Below are 23,561 nucleotides of genomic sequence, written 5' to 3' on the forward strand. Positions count from 1 at the left end.
ACAGAAGAAAGCTGAACGCTTTTCCTCTAAGATCAGGAACAAAGCAAGGATGCCCACTCTCACCACTTTTCACAGCATAGTACTGGAAGTCCTACACAGAGCAATTAGGCAAGAAAAAGAAAGAAATAGCATCCAAGTCAGAAAGGAAGAAGTAAAACTGTCACTATTTGCAGACGACATGATATTATACAGAGAGCCTTCGACTTACAACGGTTTGACAATTTTTCAACTTTATGATGATGCAAATGTGATACACATTCAGTAGAAATTGTACTTCAAATTTTGAATTTTGATCTTTTCCTGGGCCAGCAATACATTGTATGATACTCTCTTATGATGCTGGGCAGTAGCAGTGAGCTCAGCTCCCAGCCAGCCACGCAATCATGAGAGTAAACAACTGATACACTTATAACCATTCAGTATACAAACAACCGTTTTTCAGTTTCAGTACATTATTCAACAAATTACATGACATATTCAACACTTTATTAGAAAATAGGCTTTGTGTTAGATGATTTTGCCCAACTGTAAGCTAAGTGTTCTGAACATGTTTAAGGTAGGCTAGGCTAAGCTATGATGTTCAGTAGGCTAGGTGTACTAAATACATTTTTGACTTACAATGGGTTTATCGGGACATAATCCCATCATAAGTTCAGGAAGAGCTGTATATACTCCACCACAAAACTGAAAACTCTACCACAAAACGACTAGAATAAAGTCAGTAAAGTGTCAAGTACAAAATCAACATAGAAAGTTTTCGCATTTCTATACACTACTAACAAACTATCAGAAGAAAAATTAAGAAAACAATCTCATTTACAATTGGATCAAAAAGAATAAAATACCTAGGAATAAATTTAACCAAGGTGGAAAAGAGCATACACTGAAATCTATAAGACAATGGTAAAAGAAATTGAAGAAGACAAACACATGGAAAGATATTTCATGCTCATGGATTGGAAGAATATTCTTAAAATGTCCATAGTACCCAAAGCAATCTACAGATTCAATGCAATCCCTATCAGAATTCCAATGGCATTTTTCACAGAAAAAGAACAATCAATCCTAAAATTTGTATGGAATCACAAAAGACTCTGAGTAGCCAAAGCAATCTTGAGAAAGAAGAACACAGCAGGAAGCACTACACTCCCGGCTTTCAAACTACTTTACAAAGCTATAGTAATCAAAACAGTATGGTATTAGCATAAAAACAGATACATAAATCAATGGAACAGAATAGAGAGCCCAGACAGAAACTCACACATTTATGGTCAATTAATTTATAACAAAGAAATCAAGAAAATACAATAGGGAAAGAACAGTCTCTTCAATAAATAGTGTTGGAAAAACTGGACAGCCACACGCAGAAGAATGAAAGTAGACCATTATCTTACACCATACACAAAAATTAACTCAAAATGGATTAAAGACCTGAACAAAAAATCTGAAACCATAAAACTCCTATAGGAAAATATAGGCAGTACACTCCTTGACACTGGTCTTAGCAGCACCTTTTTGAATACCACGTCTACTCAGGCAAGGGAAACAAAAGAAAAAATAAACAAATGAGATTACATCAGACTAAAAAGCTTCTGCAAGGCAAAAAAAAGCATGAACAAAATGAAAAGACAACCCACCAACTAGGAGAAAATATTTGCAAATCATATATCTGACAAAGGGGTTAATTTCCAAAATATATAAAGAACTCATACAACTTAACAACAACAACAAAAATCAAAAATGGGCAGAGTATATGAACAGACATTTTTCCAAAGAAGATATACAGATGGCCAACAGGCACACGAAAAGATGTTCAACATCACTAATTATTGGGGAAATGTAATCAAAACTACAATGAGATATCACCTTACACTGGTCAGAATGGCTATAATTACCAAGACAAAAAACAACAAATGTTGGAGATGATGTGGAGAAAAGGGAACCCTCATACACTGCTGGTGGGAAGGCAAACTATTTGCAGCCATTATGGAAAACAGTATGAAGATTTCTCAAAAAATTAAAAGTAGAAATACTGTATGATCCTGCTATCCTACTACTGGGTATTTATCCAAAGAACATGAAATCAACAATTCAAAGAGATTTACACACCCCTATGTTCATTGTAGCATTATTCACAATAGCCACGACGTGGAAGCAACCCAGGTGTCCTTCTACAGATGAATGGATAATGAAGATGTGGTATATATATAGAATGGAATACCACTCACCATAAAAAAGACAAAATCATCCCATTTTCAACAACATGGATGGACCTTGAGGGTATGATGTTAAGTGAAATAAGTCAGACAGAGAAAGACAAATACCATATGATTTCACTCATATGTGGAAGATAAACAAACACAGGAGAACAGATTAGTGGTTACCAGAGGGGAAGGAAGTGGGCAGTGGGGGTGAAAGGGGTAAAAGGGCACATATGTATGGTGATGGATAAAAACTAGACTATTCATGGTGAGCACAATGCAGTCTATACAGAAAATGATATATAATAATGTACACCTGAAATTACACAATGTTATAAACCATTATGACCTCAATAATTTTTAAAAAATAAATAAAAGGTCATCATAATCTTTTTATCATAAATATTAGAGTATGCTTGCAGTCAAGAACTTCAAGTCATAATATCAGAGTGAAGCTGAACACGCAATTGAGGGACTAAACAACCACAAAAAGCCTCTGAGAATGAACACTATACAATTTTGATATTCCCTTTTGAAAAACATTAATTTTTTAGTAAATATAAAAATATTTATAGGACTTTTATAGGTTCACTCTCAATCTTAGACTCTCGACCTTATTTTTCCCATTAAGATCTTAAGTTCCGCAACCCTAAGAGATAGTTTAATTATGAACTTAGACTATATATATGCTTTCACAAATTGTAATTATTCAAAAGAAAAAGGACACTGAAGAGTTTAATAGAAAAAAGGGTTAGGTAGAGATAATTCTTTTGGTGTTCATAAAATAAAGAACTGGACAAGATGATGTTTAATGCCACTAGAGTACAATGGAATTTATATGTATTCATTTATATTCCTACGTGGTCTAGCTCTCAATTGTTTGCATACTGACTCTCATAAATAGAGCCTGTCAAGCATACAAAGCCAGAAAAATCCATTATAAACCTATGCCGTTCAGAGCGTGTGACACTTCAGATTTTACCTATAGCATGTGATGTTTTCTTTTATTCATACTCACTCATCTGTTCTCTATGTTAAAATTGTATCTAATTAAAGAGTTTACCTACTTCATTAGGAATAACTCAATGTTAAATACTAACCACACTTTCACTACCTTCCTTCTTTTGGGAAGTTTCAAGCACCTGGTTAGCTCTTAGAGCAGTAGTTCTCCAAGCGTGATCCGCAGACCATCAGAATCTTACTACAAATACAAACTCTTTAACCCTACACCAGACCTACTGAATCAGACTCTGAGGGTGGGGTCCAGCAATCTGAGATTTAACAAGCCCTCCGGATGACTCCAACACACTAAAGCTTAAGAATAACTGTCTTAGGAGGATTGTACTCCTAATCCCCCCCTACTCAGTTGATTCTAAGAGCTATATATGTATCTGTTGTGTTCTCAAAGAATCTCTGTAAAGTAAGTAAATAATCTTCCTTCAGAAGAGGCAGTGGTATTTGCACACGGTTCTTTATAGTACCTGATGAGCATAACAGACTGATATGATAGTTTGTTCTCTGCCAATGAGACGATCTTCAAGAGGGCTCAGAAACGTTGTCTTAATTTGCTGAGTTAGTGGTTAACTGCTTCAGTAGAGGCAGCCTCATATGATCTGTTCAGGCTCTCTAGGATGCTGGATAATATCACCAGGATCCTTCCCAATTTCAGAAAGAGGATTATCTGATCAGAAAGAGAAACCTCCTCTAAGAATGTGCATTCACTCCATGAAAATAATGTACCATCACAAAATATAAACAAGTGATAGAGAAACATCCATTTAGATGGCACTGCTGGAATACAGCAGTTAAATTAAAGGGTACCTTGAACACACATTTTCAGCTCCACTGTGTCTCCAAACACCAAAAAAAAAAACACTCCAAGGTCTTTTGGTTTTTGTTTGCTTGCTTGTTTCTGGTTTTTTTAGGCATAAATTCGAAGGGACAAAGAGAAAGGAAAGGAGACAAATAAAACAACATTTTCATAACTAGAAAGCAGACAGAAGTTGGGCACTAACTTATAGCACACCCAAAAAAGCTGAATTTTAGCCAGAATGGGGAAAACTGGAAAATAACTCAATTTCCATTACTGACCCTCTAAAATCCTCTAGAATTAGGAGTATTTGGTACTTTTGGAAGTCAAGGTGACGGCAGAGCTTAAAACAGCAGGACTGGTGGAAAATAGGTTTTAGAAGCAACTGGACTCTCTGATCCTCTCCTACCCTTTGCACAGGAGACTGGATGGTAAAATACAAAGTCCCTGGACTGGTCTGAGAGATATCAGGCACAGGTGACGAGAGAATACCATCTTAACAACTGAGGAACCAAGTGAGTGTTTACAGCTTTCTTCCTCACTTCGGGTTCCAGAATGCTGACAGCCAGCTTTCCAGGCAGGAGGTTCTTCTCTGGGGAACCTGACCAGCTCAAGAGAAAACCAGCTCAAACACTGGTTCTCAAAGTTTGGTCCAGGAAGCCCTGAGATTCCCTAGGCCCTCTCAGAGGGTGAGCAAAGTCTAACCTACTTTCAAAATAACACTACAATGTTTTTTGCTTTTTCACTCTCATTCTCCCAGAAGTGTATGGTGAAGTTTTCAAAGACTACACCATGTGTGATATTGCAAGATACTGAAAGCAGAAACAAATGTAGGGCCAGCTGTCTTCTATTAAGCTGGATATTAAAAAGAGTCACAAAAATGTAAAATAATGTCACTTTTCCAATTTTTTGTTTTTAAAAATAACATCATTTTTCATAAAAACATATTTATATTAACATGTAATGTATTTACTTTTGTTTTTAATAAATTAAGAAAGATTTATAAAATTCAGTTTTAATTTCTATCATGGTAAATAATGAAAGATGTGACCCACATAAACAAAAGTTCTTTGGGGTCCTTAATCACGTTTTAGCATACAAAGTGGTCCTCAGCCCAAAACATTTGAGAACCAGTGAGCTAAAAAAACTGACATTGGCGGTTCTGCCAGTGAAAGCATCTGTCCATAGCATCCCATAGTGAAGACCACAGCCAACAATCTCCTTCTATGAACACAGAGCTTCCAATTTGCTTGAAAAACAAAAACAACTTTACAGGGTCCGGCCCAGTAGTCTAGTGGTTAGGTTCGTACACTCTGCTTTGGCAGCCCAGGGTTCGTGGGTTTGGGTCCTGGGCGTGGACGTACACACCACTCATCAAGCCACACGCTGTGGCAGTGTCCCACATAAAAAATAGAGGAAGATTGGCACAGACGTTAGCTCAGCAACAATCTTCCTCACCAAAAATACTCCTAACTTTTTATTTAAAAATAAAACACAGGTACAAAAAGACACTTAAAACAAATACATAGCTTAGCGATTTATTTTAAGGCTAACAATTCTTGAAACCACCATCCAGGTCAAGAAATAGAACTCTGCCAGCAGAAGCCCCTCCACACGTCCCATAGATTTATAGTTTAGTCTTGCCATTTTTTTTTTAATTGTGGTAAAATATACACAACATAAAATTTCCTGTTTAGCCATTTTTACGTGCAAAGTTCAGTTTGCCCCTGTCTTTAAATTTAACATGTTTTTAAAATCGCTTTTAATCTACAGGTTCCACTCCATCCCTTCGTTCTTCTTATAATTTATTTGTTGAGGAAACAAGGCAGTTGGGCCTATGGAGTGTCTTACAGACTGGATTTTGTTCCTTGCTACTCATGGTGCAATTCAACATATTCCTCTGTCCTCAGTATTTTCTGCAAATTAGCAATTGGATCTAGAGGTAGATCCAGAAACTTGATGAAATCTGACTTCAATCTAATCTGCTTTTTAATGCTCTACTGTTAACTATAAAGAAGACAGCAAGGGGGTCGGCCCCGTGGCCAAGTGGTTAAGTTCACGCGCTCTGCTTGGGCAGCCCAGGGTTTAACCAGTTCAAATCCTCCGCACGGACATGGCACTGCTCATCGAGCCATACTGAGGTGGCATCCCACATGCCACAACTAGAAGGACCCACAACTAAAAATACACAACTGTGTACCGGGAGGCTTTGGGGAGAAAAAGGAAAAAGAAAATCTTTAAAGAAAAAGAAGACAGCAAGTATCACGAAGATTTGAGGACAGCATGTAATATGATACGGATTCAAAAAATAAAGCAAGGTGCAGAAATAGAGTACAAAGAGAAGAAAACTTCTATTCTTAATAAGCTCAGAGAAATAGGAAAAAAAAAACTGCATCCAGGAAACAAGCACATGATGCAATGAATAAGGAATAATCAGAAAATAAAAAGGAACTCTTGGGAATTAAAAATAAGAAGCTAAAATTAAAAACTCAAATGTAGTTTGAAGATCCAATTGGGGAACCCTCCCAGAAAGTAGGGCGGAAAAAAGGCAGAGAGAGAGAGAGATTGAAAGGGTCCACCGATGGATGAAGAAACACTCACAGCAAAGCACACCATGATGGAACACTGTTAACACTGAGGGCGAAGAGAAGGCCCTAAGCAATCCCAGGGGGACACAGAAAACAGGTTGCATTTAAAACTTAATAGCAACACTGGAGGACTTAAGACAATGGAGCAATTCCTTTAAAATTCTACGGGAAAATGATTTCTAACCTAGTATTCCATACTTAGTCAATTTAGTAAATAGGAAGAATTAAGGACATTTTCAAACAATGAAGGGCTCAAAAATTTTATCTCCCATGCACCTTTTCCTATAAATTGTTGGAAGATGTGCTTTACCAAATGAGGTCACAAATGAAGAAAAGGAAGACATGCGATCCATGGAACAGGGGATCCAACAGATGAAGAGGCAAAGGAAATCTTCAAGATGATATTGAGGCAAAATCCCAAGATAACAGCCACACAGCAGATCTAGAGAACAACTAGTCAAGGTTGCAGCAGATCAGGAGACCGGAAAGATCTACTGAAGACACGAAATTGATGAATTACCCAGTGTTTCTGAATATACTAACAGGATATTTACACAATTGGGAAGGATTTGAGAATTAGTGAGTGTTGAGAACATGGAAAAGTAAACAAATGAACAAATAATACTATTATTTATTCCAAAGAAAACAAAATATTGTGCAGGAAAAGTAACCACCAAATACTACATAGCTTAACTGTTAATAGTGTTTCTATAATTATAAGACATAAGCGCTGATTATGATATAACTTTATTGGGGAAGGGTGTAATGGGAAGTGTGGTTGTACACAGCAGTGGTAGGGGTACTGGTCAAGATGTAAATCCTCATCTTCCTTACTGGGAAGCTGATATACAATGACTAATTCCAAAAAAATCAAGAAATATGTTAATTAGAAATAAGGAGATTAATCCGAAATGAATCAGAGATTAAGTGATTCCTGTTTTTCAACAGGAAATGACTCTCTAAATTATGTTAATGTATAAGTGAAAAATATAAAAACTAAATTTAAATACTAAACTACAAAAATAGTATTGCTGGAGCTATGGATGGTAGATACCCTTTCAGAGAAGGCAGAATATGTTTTATGCCATTATGGTTTTCCCTTTGATTGCTTTCAGCTTGCAGCTTAGGTCACATTTCTCACTCATAATACTTACACACTGTTTTCCCAGTTGTGGAAAATTGGAAAGCAAAGCTGGGCCACTGTGGACAGTAGCACTCCAAAGCATTCTGTAGGAACATACCCCCAGCCCACCCTCACTATGGATCAAAGGTTAAGGGCTAGGACAACCAACCTTAGAACTGACATGATGTGTATATGTCAAGAGAATGGTCAAGGCAGACCACAGAGCCTGAGCCAAGAGCATAAAGCTGCCAGCTGTGGAACAGCATGGCACAAGGATTAATCTCAGCTCAGTACAACAGAACTACAGGAAAGGTATCATTAAAATGAGTCAGACTCTAGGAAACCACGGGAAAGTTGCATAGTGCCTCCTCAGTTCCCTAATGGCCTAAGGGCACAAATATTCACTTCTAATTGACCCTTACCTAAGGGGCATAAGTTGTCTGATGTAAATAATACAGTCTACACAGCAGGACTGCTTTTAGAACAAGTTTTCACTCTCTAAGATATGCTCAGTGATACAGAGCACAGTTAACATTTTGTGAATAAACCAAAAATCACACTGTTCATAACCTGTATGTTTCAGATCAAGATGAATAGATAAATTTGAAAATAGGACTTGAAAAATAAGGCTCAGAAGTACATCAATAAAAGTGAAAAATACTAGAGTATAAAACAAAATGCTTCCAGCACTGGGAGGACTCCAGAGACAATGTACCAGAAGCATTCCTATCAGGAGGAATGGAAATAACATTTACTAAAGCACCTACTATGTGCCAGGCATTATACCAATACATTAAAGCTATTTTATTTAATCTTTACAACAACTCTAGGAGTTGTTACTCTCTTTTATAGGTGATGAAACAGGCTCAAAGGAGAGATGTAATCATCACAGTCAATTAGTTATAGAGTTGGTACTTGAGACCAGGACTTTCTGACTCCAAAGGCCATATCTTTCCACTAACTTCACTGTAAAAGATGTGAAACCCTCTAAAAGGACCAGGGCTTGAATGTTTATTAAAGGGCACTAAAAATTAGTGACACCATCACCTTTCAGGAGATGAGAAGTCAGTACAAGAGGTCACTCAAAATTTCAATAAGATATACACAAATAAGATTCCTATCATACTCCTGGCAAGTATAGTATGTGTTAATATCAAATATACCTACACACACTTAGATAAATATGTTAGTCAGTTAAAATAATTTAAAGATAAGGCATAGATTACTATCACTTTCAGGAAGGAAGAAATTTCCCCTTCAGGATATATTCTGAACACTACCTCAGCACCATTCATTTGAAGCCGTTATCACCCAAAAGCTTTCAGAGGAAGAAACTACTACCAAACATTTCTATTTAGACTAAACTAAAAGTGATTCTGCTTACTAAACACAATTTAGAGGCTTCTAATTAAAACACTAAATAATCAACTTGGTTGTTTTGGCAAATGCCATGCAAGATGACCATATGACATGTTATTACAAGACTATCACAGTCGTACGTCGCTTAACAACGGGGATATGTTCTGAAAAATGCGCCGTTAGGCAATTTCATCATTGTGCGAACATCATAGAGTGCATTTACACACACCTAGATGGTATAACCTACTACACACCTAGGCTATATGGTTCTAACCTTTTGGGACCACTGTGATATACGTGGTCCGTCGTTGATTGAAACGTCGTTATGCAGCACATGTCAAACTACAAATAGAAGATTCTATTATTATGAAAGAAGGGGGAAACAGACTTGAGAACAGCCAAAAATCTCTGCTATCCAGGAAATAGATCATCCAAGACAGAAATAAGCCAAAAGAAATTTCCAGGATGGTGGTAAAGTTCCCGTTTGAAAATTGTACAGCACACTGAAAAGCATTGTCCAGATTGGAAGAGGTATATGGGGGGTACCAGGAAAGGTATCTCCAACAAACAAACAAAAACTGACAAACCATGGTGTAAAGAGGAGTCTTAGAGTTCTGGTGAAGAGTTTGGGGATAGAATCTTGATGCGTATATTTCAGACTAAACAAATATAAAACAAAACAATTAAACAATTATTAACTCTAGAAAATTTCCCAAAGTGAGAATGGGAGGAAATATAACTATAGACTACTCCATGCCTCAACTGTTGTGGTAGCTAGTCTTCAAAGTCTTTTTTTTTTTTTCGGTCAGAGTCCACTTTACTGAGTGCTGTACCATTTACACAAGTCAGAGAAGACAGGCCATGGCTGAATGGATCCATCTCGGGGGTTTCTGCTTCAGAAGGATGAGACAGGCCGCTCAGGACAGAGCTTGCAGGGCCCTGGAGGCAGAGTGCCAGCCTGGCTTCTGCCCTCATCATCTCCTGTCCCGGGCCCCAGGAGAGGCCCCGCCTAGAGCAGCATCTGGGAAGGTCCCCCTTCCTCCCACTGAGCTACAGCAGCCTGGGTTTGCCAGCTGCTCCGCTCCCAGCAGGGGAAAGATACCCACCTAAATGCTGACACAACGAAGAACAAAGGGAAGGAGCCTTGGGGTCAGAGGTGTGGGTGCCCCAGGAGCGGAGCTGGGTCCAGAGGCCCAGGCTGGCCCACGGAGCTGCACTGGCTTCTCCTGGTGCCACGGCCTGGGGGCTGCAGGGAGGGTGGGGCTGCACCCAGCTCAGCATCTGGCCCATAGAGAAGATGCAGACAGGTAGAGGCTTTAGCATCTGGCTTTTATTGGTTACTTGTTTTCTCAAACCCAGCATTTTAAAAAAGTTCCCTGAGGTGGTAGTTTAGTCATGGGTGGAGATGGGGACGGACGAGTGGTCACTCGAGGGGAAAGCGCCTGTGTGGTGTGATGGGTGCTTCACATGTAGGACCAGGCCAAGAGGCCAGTGTCCAAAATGAACTGGCGGGTCTTCCTCTGCCTCCCTCTAGCTCGCTGGTGTCTCCCGGAAAGGAGCTTATACCCTCATCTAGTGCCCCAATTTTTGCGGCTGCTGCCCAAAGAACACCTCTAGATCATTTGGCTCTGTGGCCAGCGGGGCTTATGCTCACAGGTCCCATAGGATGGGAACAAACAGAGAAGTAATTCTTAACCTGCTATGACCACCAGGGTACAGCAAGAAGCCACAGACCGAGTGCCAAATCTTTCTGTGAAAGAAGCCTATCAGCTCATCTTCATAGGTGCAGCCTAAGGGGCAGGCTTTGATTAAACACACGTCTAAGGGCTGACTGTAATCCTCTCCTGAGGTCTTGGAAAACAGGTGCTATCTTCGTGTTCTCCCTCTGCCATGCTGCAGAGTGCCAATATCTCCCATAGGGAAGCTTATACACACATCTGGTGTGCTAGTTTTTGTGGCTGCTACCCAGGGTACACCCTTTGATTGCCTGGCTCTAATGGCCAGCAGGGCTTGCATTCACGGGTCCCAAGAGACTGTAACAAATGAAGAGACAGTTCTTGGCCGGCTACGACACTCAGTACACAGTACAGACAGCAGACTGAAACACACCCCCAGTCTTTACGTTAAAAAGGCCTATTTGATTGTCCTGGGACTTTAGCCTGAAGGGCAGTCTTCTGGTATGGCACACATCTAGGGGTCTACTGTGGTATCCTGTGAGAACAGAGGCTGGGGGATGCCATCTTTCCACTCTCCCTCTGCCATGCTCCAGGTTGCTGGTATCTCCCACAAAGGAGCTTGCACACTCATCTGGTGCCCCAATTTTTGCAGCTGCCACCCAGGGAACATCTCTAAATTGCCTGGCTCTCGTGACTGGCAGGACTTATGCATGAGGTCCCACATGACTGTATATAGTTGCATACTTTATAACCTGCCACCTCAGGGTCTGGCTCCCAATTAGCCGGAATCTAGGTGCTGACTGAGATCCTTCCCTTTGGGACACTGACAGGTATTGGCACACCCTCAACTACTAGCAGCCACTAAAAATAAAGTAGGCTGCTTGGACCATCACAAAGGTTTGAGAGACAACCAAGAGCTAGGTCAGGGTTGAATGATACGGTTCATCTCCCACACAAGACCATTCCTTCAAGGCTGAGAGAGGTGGCAGTTTTACTTACTGCAGAGAAACCAACACAGAGAGTCAAGGAAAATGAAGAAACAAAGTAATAGGTGCCAAATGAAAGAACAAGACAAAATCTTGGAAAAAACATCTTAATGAAACAGAGATAAGTGATTTACCTGATTAAGAGTTCAAAATAACAATCATAGAGATGCTCACTAAGCTCAGGAGAACAATGGATGAAAAAAGTGAGACCTTCAACAAAGAGACAGAAAATATAAGAAAGTATCAAATAGAACTCACAGAGCTGAAGAATATAATAATGAAGCCGAAGAACACAATAGAGGGGTTCAACAGCAGACTAGGTGAAGCAGAAGAAAAGATCAGTGAACTCAAAGACAGGGCAGTAGAACTCACTCAATCAGAGCAACAAAAAGAAAAAAGAACAAAAAAAAGCAAAGATAGCTTAAATGACTTATGAGACAACAGCAAGCAGACCAACAACTGCATTATAGGGGTCCCAAAAATAGATGAGAGAAAGAGAGGAGCAAAAGACATCTTTAAAGAAATAATGCCTGAAAAATTCCCTAATCTAGGGATGGAAATGGACATTCAAATCCAGGAAGCCCAAATAGTTCCAAAAAGATGAACCCAAAGAAACTCACATCAGGGGCCGGCCCAGTGCCACAGTGGTTAAGTGCACACGTTCCACTTCAGCGGCCCGGGGTTCACCAGTTCGGATCCCAGGTGCGGACATGGCACTGCTTGGCACGCCATGCTGTGGTAGGCATCCCATATATAAAGCAGAGGAAGATGGGCCCAGATGTTCACTCAGAGCCAGTCTTCCTCAGCAAAAAGAGGAGGACTGGCAGCAGATGTTAGCTCAGGGCTGATCCTCCTCCTCAAAAAAAATAAAAAGAAACCCACACCAAGACACATTATAACTAAAATGTTAAAAGTTAAAGACAAGGAAAGAATCTTAAAATCAGCAAGAGAAAAACAACTTGTTACACACAAGAGAATCTCCATAAGACTATAAGCAGATTCTTCAGGAGAAATTTTGCAGGCCAGAAGGGACTCTCATGATATACTCAAAGTGCCAAAAGAAAAAAACCTTCGGACCAAGAGTACTGTACTTGGCAAAACTGTCATCCAGAATTGAAGGAGAGATAAAGACTTTCCCAGACAAGCAAAAGCTAAAGGAGTTCATCACCACTAAACCAGCCTTACAAGAAATGCTAAAACGACTACTTAAACTGAAACAAACGGATGTTAATTAGTAACAGGAAAACATATGAAAGGATAAGTCTCACTGGTAAAGGTAAATATAGTATAATTCAGAATAATCTAATGTGGTAAGGTGGTGGGTTAAAAAGCTAGCTACTTTCTAAAGCTAGTATGAAGGTTATAAGACAAAAGGAGTAAAAGTAACTAGAACTACAATAATTTTTTAAGGGATACACAAGACAAAAGATGTAAATTGTGATATCAAAAACTGAAAACATGGAGTGGGGGAGTAAAAACGCAGAGCTTTAGAATGTGTTCAAACTCATTATCAACTTAAAATAGACTATTATAAATATAAGTTGTAATGTAAGCCTCATGGTAACCACAAAGCAAAAACCTATAGTAGATATATAAAAGAGAAAGAGAAAGGAATCTAAGCATACCACCACAGAAAATCATCAAATCACAAGGAAGAGAGCAAGAGAAAAAGAAAGGAACAAAGGAATTACAAAACAGCCAGAAAACAATTAACAAAATGGCAATAAGTACAATTACTTTAAAAGTAAATGGACTAAATCCTCAGTCAAAAGACACAGAAAGGCTGAATGAATTTAAAAACAAGACCCATCTACATGCTACCTACAAAATACTCACTTCAGATATAAAGACACACACAGACTGAAAGTGAAGGGATGGAAAAAGATACTGCATGCAAATGGAAACCAAAAGTAAGCTGGGGTAGCTATACTTATGTCTTATACTTAGACAAAATAGACTTTAAGACAAAAACTGTAATAAGAGACAAAGAAGGTCATTACATAATAATGAGAGGGTCAAGCAAACAAGAGGATATAATGTTTATAAATATTTATACACCCAACGTAGGAGCACCTAAATATATAAAGCAAATATTAACATACATAAAGGGAGAAATATACAGCAATAAAATATTAGTACAGGGCTTTAATAACCCCTATTTCATCAAGAGATATCATCCAGAAAGAAAATCAGTAAGAGAACACTGGCATTGAACCACACGTTAGACAAAATGGATTTCATTGCATCAAAAAGCAACAGAATATAAATTCTTGTCAAGTGCACATGGAACATTCTCCAGGATACATCATATGTTAGGCCACAAAACAAGTCTTAATAAATTTAAGAACAATGAAATTATATCAAGCATCTTTTCCAACCACAATGGTATGAAACTAGAAATCAATTACAAGTAAAAAACTGGAAAATTCACAAATATATAGAGATTAAACAATACGATACTGAACAACCAAGCATCAAAGAAGAAATCAAAGAAGATATCAAAAAATACCCTGAGACAGATAAAAATAGAAATATAACATACCAAAACTTATGGCTACAGCAAAAGCAGTTCTAAAAGGGAAGTTCGTAGCAATAAATGTCTACATTAAGAAACAAGAATAATCTCAAATAAACAACCTAATCTTACACCTCAAGGAACTAGAAAAGAAGAACAAATGAAGCCCAAAGTTGGTAGAAAGAAAGAAATAACAAAAATCAGAGCAGAAATAAATGAAATAGAGACAAAAAGAAAATATCAACGAAACTAAGCTGGTTTTTAAAAAGAGAAACAAAACAGACAAACCCTTAGCTAGACTCACCAAGAAAAAAGGAGAAGACTCAAATTGTTTAAAATCAAAAATGAAAGAGACATTACAGCTGATTCCACAGAAATACAAGGGATAAGAAACTACTATGAACAATTATAGGCCAACAAATTAGACAACCTAGAAGAAACAGATAAATTCCTAGAAATATACAACCTACCAAGACTGAATCATGAAATGGAAAATCTGAACAGACTGATTATCAGTAAGGAGATTAAATCAGTAATCAAAAATCTCCCAAGAAACAAAATTCCAGGACCAGATAGCTTCACTGGTGAATTCTCCAAACAATTTAAAGAAGAATTAACACCAATCTTTCTCAAACTCTTCCAAAAGACAGAAGAGGAAGGAATATTTCCAAATTCATTTTATGAGCCCAGCATTACCCTGATACCAATATCAGACAAGATGCCACAGAAAAGAAAATTACAGGCAAATATCCCTGATGAACATAAATGCAAAAATTCTCAACAAAGTATTAGCAAACTGATTCAACATACATTAAAAGGATCAGACACCATGATCAAGTAGGATTTATTCCAGGGATGCAAGGATGGTTTAACATCTGCAAATCAACCAATGTAACATATCACTTTAACAAAATGAAGGATAAAAATCTCAATAGATGCAGAAAAAGCATTTAACATCCATTTATGATAAAAACTTTCAACAAAGTGGGTATAGAGGGGACATACCTGAACATAATAAAGGCCATATATGACAAGCTCACAGTTAACATCATACTCAACAGTGAAAAGCTGAAAGCTTTTCCTCTAAGATCAGGAACAAGAGAAGGACGCCCACTCTCACTACCTTTATTCAACATAGTACAGGAAGTCCTAGTCAGAGCAATTAGACAAGAGAAAGAAATAAAAAACATCCAAATTGGAAGGGAAGAAGTAAAACTGTCACTACTTGCAGATGACATATTATATATACTAAAGACTCCACCAAAAAACTGTTAGAACTAATATACAAATTCAGTAAAGTTGCAGGATACAAAATCAACACACAAAAATCTCTGGCAATTACATACACTAATAATGAACTATCAGAAAGAGAAATTTAAAAAACAATGCCATTTATAATTGCATCAAAAAGAATAAAATACCTAGGAATAAATTTAACCAAGGAGGTGAAAGACCTGTACACCAAAAACTATAAGACACTAATGAAAGAAACTGAAGAAGACACAAATAAATGGAAAGATATTCCATGCTCATGGATTGAAGGAATTAATATTATTAAAATGTCCATACTATCAAAGGTAATCTATAGATTCAACGCAATCTCTATTAAAATCCAATGGCATTTTTCACAGAAATAACAAACAACCCTAAAATTTGTACGGAACAACAAATGACCCTGAATAGCCAAAGCAAACTTGAGAAAGAAGAACAAAGCTGGAGGCATCACAGGTCCTGATTTCAAACTATATTACAAAGCTATAGTAATCAAAACAGTATGGTATTCACACAAAAACAGACACATAGACCAACAGAACAGAATAGAGAGTCCAGCTATAAACCCATGCATATATGGTCAATTAATTTATAACAAAGGAGCCAAGAATATACAATGGGGAAAGGAGAATCTCTTCAATAAATGGGGCTGGGAAAACTGGACAGCCACACTGAAAGAATGAAACCAGATCACTATTTTACACCATACACAAAAATTAACTCAACATGGATTAAAAACACAAACATAAGACCTGAATTCATAACTCCTAGAAGAAAACATAGGTGGTAAGCTCCATGAAGTTGGTCTTAGAGATGATTTTTCGGATTTGAAACCAAAAGCAAAGGCAACAAAAGCAAAGCTAAACAAATGGGACTACGTAAAACTAAAAAGCTTCTGCACAGCAAAGGAAACTATCAACAAACTGAAAAGGCAACCTACCAAACGAGAGAAAATATTTGCAAATCATATATCTGATAAGGGGTTGATATCCAAGATATATAAAGAACTTACACAACTCAACAGCAAAAAAATTAAAAATCCAATTAAAAATGGGCAGAAGATCTGAACAGACATTTTTCCAAAGATATACAAATGGTCAATAGTTACATGAAAAGTTGCTCAACATTACTAATCACCAGGGAAATGCAAATCAAAACTGCAATATCACAGGGCCAGCATAGTGGTTAAGTTTGCACACTCCGCTTCAGCGGCCCAGGGTTAACCCATTCAGACCCCAGGCAGGACCCTACAGACCATGCTGTGGCAGGTGTCCCAAACATAAAATAGAGGAAGATGGGTACAGATGTTAGCTCAGGGCCAATCTTCCTCAGCAAAAAGAGGAGGATTGTCAGCGGACATTAGCTCAGGACTAATCTTCCTCAAAAACAAACAAACAAACAAAACTACAATATCACTTCACACCCAACAGAATGACAATTACAAAAAATTCAAGAAATGACAAGTGTTGGCAAGGATGTGGAGAAAAGGAAACCCTCGTGGACTATTGGTAGAAATGTAAACTGGTGCAGGCACTATAGAAAACAGTATGGAGGTTCCTCAAAACATTAAAAATAGAACTACCATCTGATCCAGCAATTCCACTTCTGGATATTTTCTGGGTACACTCTTTGACATCAGTCTTAGTAGTATCTTTTCGAATATGTCTCCTCAGGCAAGGGAAACAAAAGAAAAAAGAAACAAATGGGCCTACATCCAACTAAAAAGCTTGTACACAGTAAAAGAAACCATCAACAAAGTGAAAAGACAATCTACCAATTAGGAGAAGATATTTGCAAATCATATATCCAATAAGGGGTTCATATCCAAAGTATATAAAGAACTCACACAACAACAAAGAAACAAACAACCCAATTAAAAAATAGGCAGAGAGTATGAACAGGAATTTTTCCAAAGAAGATATACAGATGGCCAAGAGACACAAGAAAAGATGGTCAACATCACTAATTATTAGGGAAATGCAAATCAAATCACAATGAGATATAACCTCATGCCCATCAGAATGGCTATTATTAAAAAGACAAGAAATAAGTGTTGGAGAGAATGTGTTGAAAAGGGAACCCTCATACACTGCTGTTGGTGATGTAAATTGGTGCAGCCATTATGGAAAACATTAATGAAAATTCCTCAAAAAACTAAAAATAGAACTACCAAATAATTCAGTAATTTCACTTCTGGGTATTTATCCAAAGAACAAGAAAACACTAATTTTGAAAAGATATATGCACCCCTATGTTCACTGCAGCATTATTCACAATAGCCAAGATGTGGAGGCAACCCAAGTACTTATCAACATATGTTGGCTGTATGTTTCCTCTTCTGTAAAATGCCTGCTTTGTATCTTTTTGCCCATTTTCCTATTGGGTTATTCTCACTGATTTATTGTTCATTATATATTCCTGATACTAACGCTTTATTAGTTATCTATGTTGGATAAAACCTTCTGCCAGTTTGTAATCAGCCTTTTTGCTATTTTTAAGGTGATTTTTGATGAACAGAAAGGTCTTAATTTTGTCAATTTAGCCAATATTTCTTTTTTACGTTTAGGAACTCCTGCCACACCGCAGGGTCAGAAAAATACTCACCTGTATATTTTCTACTAAGCTTTCTGTTTTCACATTTAAGTCATTTTTCCACCTGGAATTGATCTTTGTGTATAATATGAAGATCCAGTTTCAATTTTTCCCTCTTACTTCTGCCTTCTATCCTCATCCATCTGCAAAAATAATTCTTATTCAGCTAACCAATGACTTCCAGGTTACTAATCCATCTTTTTACTCCTTACTTACTACGTCCAGCAGTACTGATATTCAGGACTCCAACCGACAAGAAAATTTTCTTTCAGTGGCTTCTGGGACACAGCCTTCTCCTTGTTTCCTACCTACCGTTCTGACTAGTTCTTCTCAGACTCCTGCAGGCTCCTCTATCTAACCAGGCAGTAAATGTCCAAGTTCCTCAAGGTTCCACTCTATGCTCACACTTAGAACAGTGCCTGGCACACAGTACAAGTATTTGCGATTGCTGTCATCTTCTCTAAACTCTCTACCTGGGCAATCTGTTCTATTCCTTAATGCTCAAGACTTTAACCACCATTTATACAGAGATGACTTATAGAATATTTCTTCTTAGAGGTCCTACCTCACATGTATTTGATGTCTCCTCTTGGATACCTCCAAGACACCTCAAACTCAGTATGTTTAAAATTGAACTCATGATGTTTCCTCCACCACCTCCCCAAAACCTGCCCTGGTTCAGTGTTTTTTGTGAATGGCATCACCAACTCAATCAGGTTTGAAAATCAGAAACGCATCTGTTTCCTCTATCCAATCCATCACCAAGTACTGCTGATTTTCCAAATCTCAGTTCTGGCTACTTGATTTCCACTTCTATTCCCACTGCCCTAGATGTGGCCTCCTGTTGTCTCTCGCACTACCTCAAGTGGAGGTCTTCCTGCGCTATTTCCCTTTCAGCCTCTTCTCCACACTACAGCCAGAATGATCTTTCCAAAATGCATCAGGTATTCCTCCTACTTGAAATCCTTTAACGGCTCTTAGGATAAAGTTCAAACCCCTTAATGTGGCCTACAAAGATCTGCAGAGTCTAGGCCTACTGCCTCATTTCATACCACACTCCCCTTTGCTTTATATTCCAGGCATAATGACCTTTTAAGTCCTGATTCACCATGCTCCCTCTCACCAAAAGATTTTTACACGTTTTTCCCTCTAAATGGAAGGCTTTACTTTAACTTTAGTTAACTATCTCCCTGTCTCAAAGAACCTGTTCCTGACCTTCCAGAATAGATCAAATTCCCCAATACGATGATTTAATACTAACAAGAGCTTCTCCTTCTTGCAGTGCTTACCTCAATTGCGATTTTTACATTTGTGTGATTGTCTAAGATCTGCTTGTTTTGCACCCCCACCCAACCCTATTAGTTGGCAAGCTCCAGGAAACCAAGATTTATTTCTTTTTTTTCTCACCATTGTACCTCCCATGACTAGCAATATCTGGTATGTAGTAGAAATGAATAAATATTTAATAAAGTAATGAACAATCTGAATCACTGAAAACCTTTGCTAAAACCACCTCCACATTTTCCTCACCCTGCCCTACTCATAACAAAATTTCTAGGGATGGGGCTTCTGAAGTGTTTAAAATTTAAAAAAAAAAAATTCTCCAGGTGAGACTGATACCATCCCTATTAGGATTATTAGCCCAAGAATTCCAAATTAAATTGGTAGTAATTACTGAAACTAAGGCATACTGCCTAAGAGAAAATACTTGATTGGCTTAGCGTTGTAAATTCAGCCATAATTTGAAAGTAAGCATCAAAGTCAGAGATAAATGACCAAAAAGGGAGGTAAACTACAGAGATCTGATAAAAAAAGAATATTCCAGGATATGTACTGACGCAGAACAGATATATCTATATATCTCAATAATCCCCCCCAACTGTATAGCACAGTGTAATGAGTGACGATCCTGAATCATTAAAAAATATATACTGATTTGTCAGTGTATTTACTAAGTATATCCAATGTACTCAGAGCTGAGCAGGCAAGGTGGGGGTATCAAAACAAGTACAAGATATTTAGTACATACTTAATATTTGTTGTTACTTAATTAGCTAAATGAAAAAAACACAATATGGTGTTTACCCTCAAGAGCTTACAACATAATTAAAAGATGAAATCAATATAAAAGAAACAAGAATTATTAAACACTTTTAGTATGTTTGTCAAGTTAGGACAGTGGTATGATTTCTCAATTTACATATATTTCCATTTGAAAAGCTTGGGAAAATGTTTCAGCAATATAAGGCATAATTCTTGAATATTCAGAATAGTCTCCTTTTATTCTAGGTAACAGAAGCATATAAATTAAATGATCTTTTTTGCACAAATTATTGCCCCCTAATTTATAACATATAATTCTATTTCTAGAAAGCACTTTAAAAACCGTCTTATAAATTGAATATGAATAAAAGTATGAAAAGGAGCACAAATTTTAAAACCTTAAATGTGAAAATTTTAATACATTGGTTTTAACCATAAAGCATTTTTTAACAAGTGATAAACACGGCTAGTCAGCAGTAGTGGTCTCGTGGCTTAGATTCGGTGCTCTCACTGCCCCAGCCTGGGTTCCTTTTGTGGTCAGGGAACCACAGCACCCGCCTGTTGGCTGTCACACTGTGGCAGCTGCATGTTGCTGTGACGCTGAAAGCTATGCCACTGGTATTTCAAAACCAGCAGGGTCACCCATGGTGGACAGGTTTCAGTGGAGCTTTCAGACTAAGACAGGCTAGGAAGATGGACTGAGCCACCCACTTCCAAAAAAATGGGCCACAAAAACCCTATGAATAGCAGTGGAGCATTGTTTGATAAAGCACCAGGTGAGAGAATGGTGCAAAAAGATGAGGCAGGGTTTCGCTTTGCTGTACACAGGGTCGCTACAAGTCAGAATCCACTTGATGGCACTAACAACAAAACACAGGCTGGATTATGGGCTCCTGAGGAGTCAGATAACACCTACAGATGAGTCTTCTTGTTAAGAATTCATTGAAGTTCTTGAACCTCTGAACATAAGCAACAGCCACCAAATGATTTCAGCAATAGGATGCAAGTATTAAATTACAAATTCTACCAGCTTGGTGGAAGTGGATGGAGAATTCCCCCGGAGGGGAACAGCGACAGCGTATTTTACCCATTTCAAGATCTTGCCCCATATTCCACCAGTTTGATATGGGCTGGGCGAGGGGGTAGAACAGTTAAATATTTCTTAAAGTGTAAATCTATACACTTAAAGGTTAAACTTATTTGTAACCTACATCTTAGTGTCATTAGTTCAGTGAACTACATTGCTTTCTTCCTAATCACTAGTCAAATCAGCCTTACTGATGATTTCAGAACATGAGGTGTTCAGAGAAGGGAACAAGCCTGAGTGGGACGTCATAAGGAAGATGTGCAGGCAGCCAAAGGCCAGCAGGTAAGGAAACACTAGAAAAACAGCCTAGTCTGCCTGCATAAACTCTCCTGGCTTAAGCTAGAAGCATCAGCTACCACATTTGAAACCATCCTGACAGCTGTATTTCCTGTATCTGCCTGCAACTGTTAATGCCGAGAAATTCTGTATATTACCATGCTTGTGTTTAGTAGACAATTTTTAATAATTTTACTCACACTTAACTGACTTTCTCACATCCTAAACAGACTTCTCTAAATAAAGAAGGCTATTTCAAAGATAAATTTTAAATAATGTTTAAGGAATCCTGATTTAAAACATAGATTTGACTTTACTTTTTATTCCTACTTTATTTTTTATTTTTTACTTCGCATTTATTTGGTATATCCTATTCATACTTTTGGGCTATCAATAAAAAACTAAATCTGTTTACATAATGTTCAGCTCCAATAAAACCGTAAAAAGATTACTTTTTAAAATGCAGTAAACATTTAAAATTTTTTAAATAAAAATCAACACGAATCCAGTGACATATATTCCCACAGTATTCCCCACAAAAAGAGTCCAATGCAAAATAGATGTTGCCTGATATTTCGCATTCAGTTTGTGTCTTTATCTCTATTCTCAGGAAGATATTTTCTTTTTAAGTCCAATGCTTTAACAGTTCCTTGTGAAGACATTTAATTCATCGTTATTGCATTATTTGTTATCATTTATGATTGTTCACAAGTATCTTTCTAAAGATTTAGGATAAGAATCATCATTATATTCATTAACGTGAAATACTCAATTTTTAAAATGTCACTATTTCTTATACTAATTTTTAAGTAGCTGCTATACTAAGTGTTTTGTGTATTAAATAAAAACAAAACACTTCTACTTCCTAAATGGATAAGATCTATGCAGCTCATTACTGTACCAGATGTTAATATTAAAACCTTAAGGGCTAGTCCTCATCATCTTTGAGAATTCTATAGAATGGGCCAACTGTACCATACTTATATTTGTAGATTATTTTGCCCAACTGCTCAATTAGGAGTAATGCCACTCAAAGAAACCAGACTCTAAATTCATGCCTATATCTAAAGTGATACTAAAAGGAATACAACGTTTAACTTCAGCAGGGTTGCTAAAGTATTGATGACTAACTAATGTCCGGTAAATACTGGTATTTTGGCAATGACCCACAAGGTTAACTACTAGAGAATTCAGCCTGATACAATGAAATAACTCATGATAATTAGACTAAATAAGTTTTTCCACTTTTGAGACAAAAATATATAAATTAAGGTAATACCTGTTTATATTACTTCCAAAATGTCTACATGCTAAACTTGCTACAGCCTGTAACATATACACCATTTAGAAAACACAATTGATCATTGTTCTTTTTAGACATATTCACATAAAGACAGAAATCAACATTTGTGGCATCGATAGGTTTGATTAGCAAATGTCACCCTTGTAGGCATGATTGATTGTCTAATCAACAGCCAGAGTGTGTCCTTGATTCTAATTACCATTATAGTTGAATAACCTGTAAATTACATCGTGAGTTGTAATCCCCCATCCACAACCAGAACATGCCCTGTAATATACGGTGATTCTAAAAGAAACACAACTGCATGCGCCACATCAATAGGTTCTCCAAACCTCCCAAGCGGGATACTTTTCTTTATATCGTCTTCTTTCAAGTCTTTCGTCATATCTGTGTGAACAAATCCTAAAAGAGAAATGTTTATTTTGTTGAAAAGGATACAAGTTTTTCTCAAGACATTTGCTCAGTTTCAAATAACAATTAATTTGCTCCTGAAAATTTAATTTGACATTATTAATAAACCTCGCTTAGGAAATACAAAGTTTTGCTATCAATCAAGTAACCAAGTCTACATTTTTCTTCAATTTAACTCAATGAACATTTATTGAACACTGAAATATTTCGCCCAACTCCTAGCACAATATAAAAGGGTGGATACAAACATGAATAAAAATTCTATTTCTTTAGGGAACCTATAATTTTTGGAGGAAATAGTCACTTGTACCCCTAATTA

At 37.4% G+C, this 23,561-nt stretch overlaps 1 protein-coding gene across 9 annotated transcripts in view; it reads right to left on the reverse strand.

Moving 5' to 3' along the window:
* The window catches only part of CBR4 (carbonyl reductase 4), an 83,108-nt gene that overhangs the window by 41,164 nt on the left and 18,383 nt on the right, over positions 1-23,561 (reverse strand). For 2 of the 9 annotated variants that reach the window (XM_014851433.3, XM_070505048.1), the window contains one exon: positions 20,140-23,233. The exons of the other annotated variants lie outside the window; for them this stretch is intronic. In XM_014851433.3, coding sequence (XP_014706919.1) covers positions 23,055-23,233 — 179 coding nt within the window. In that variant the 3' untranslated portion in view covers positions 20,140-23,054. Of the gene's footprint in view, positions 1-20,139; positions 23,234-23,561 lie in introns of those variants that run through there. 9 annotated transcript variants of the gene reach the window in all.

This window comes from Equus asinus, chromosome 3, assembly GCF_041296235.1.
Source record: "Equus asinus isolate D_3611 breed Donkey chromosome 3, EquAss-T2T_v2, whole genome shotgun sequence".
Lineage (NCBI taxonomy): Eukaryota > Metazoa > Chordata > Mammalia > Perissodactyla > Equidae > Equus > Equus asinus.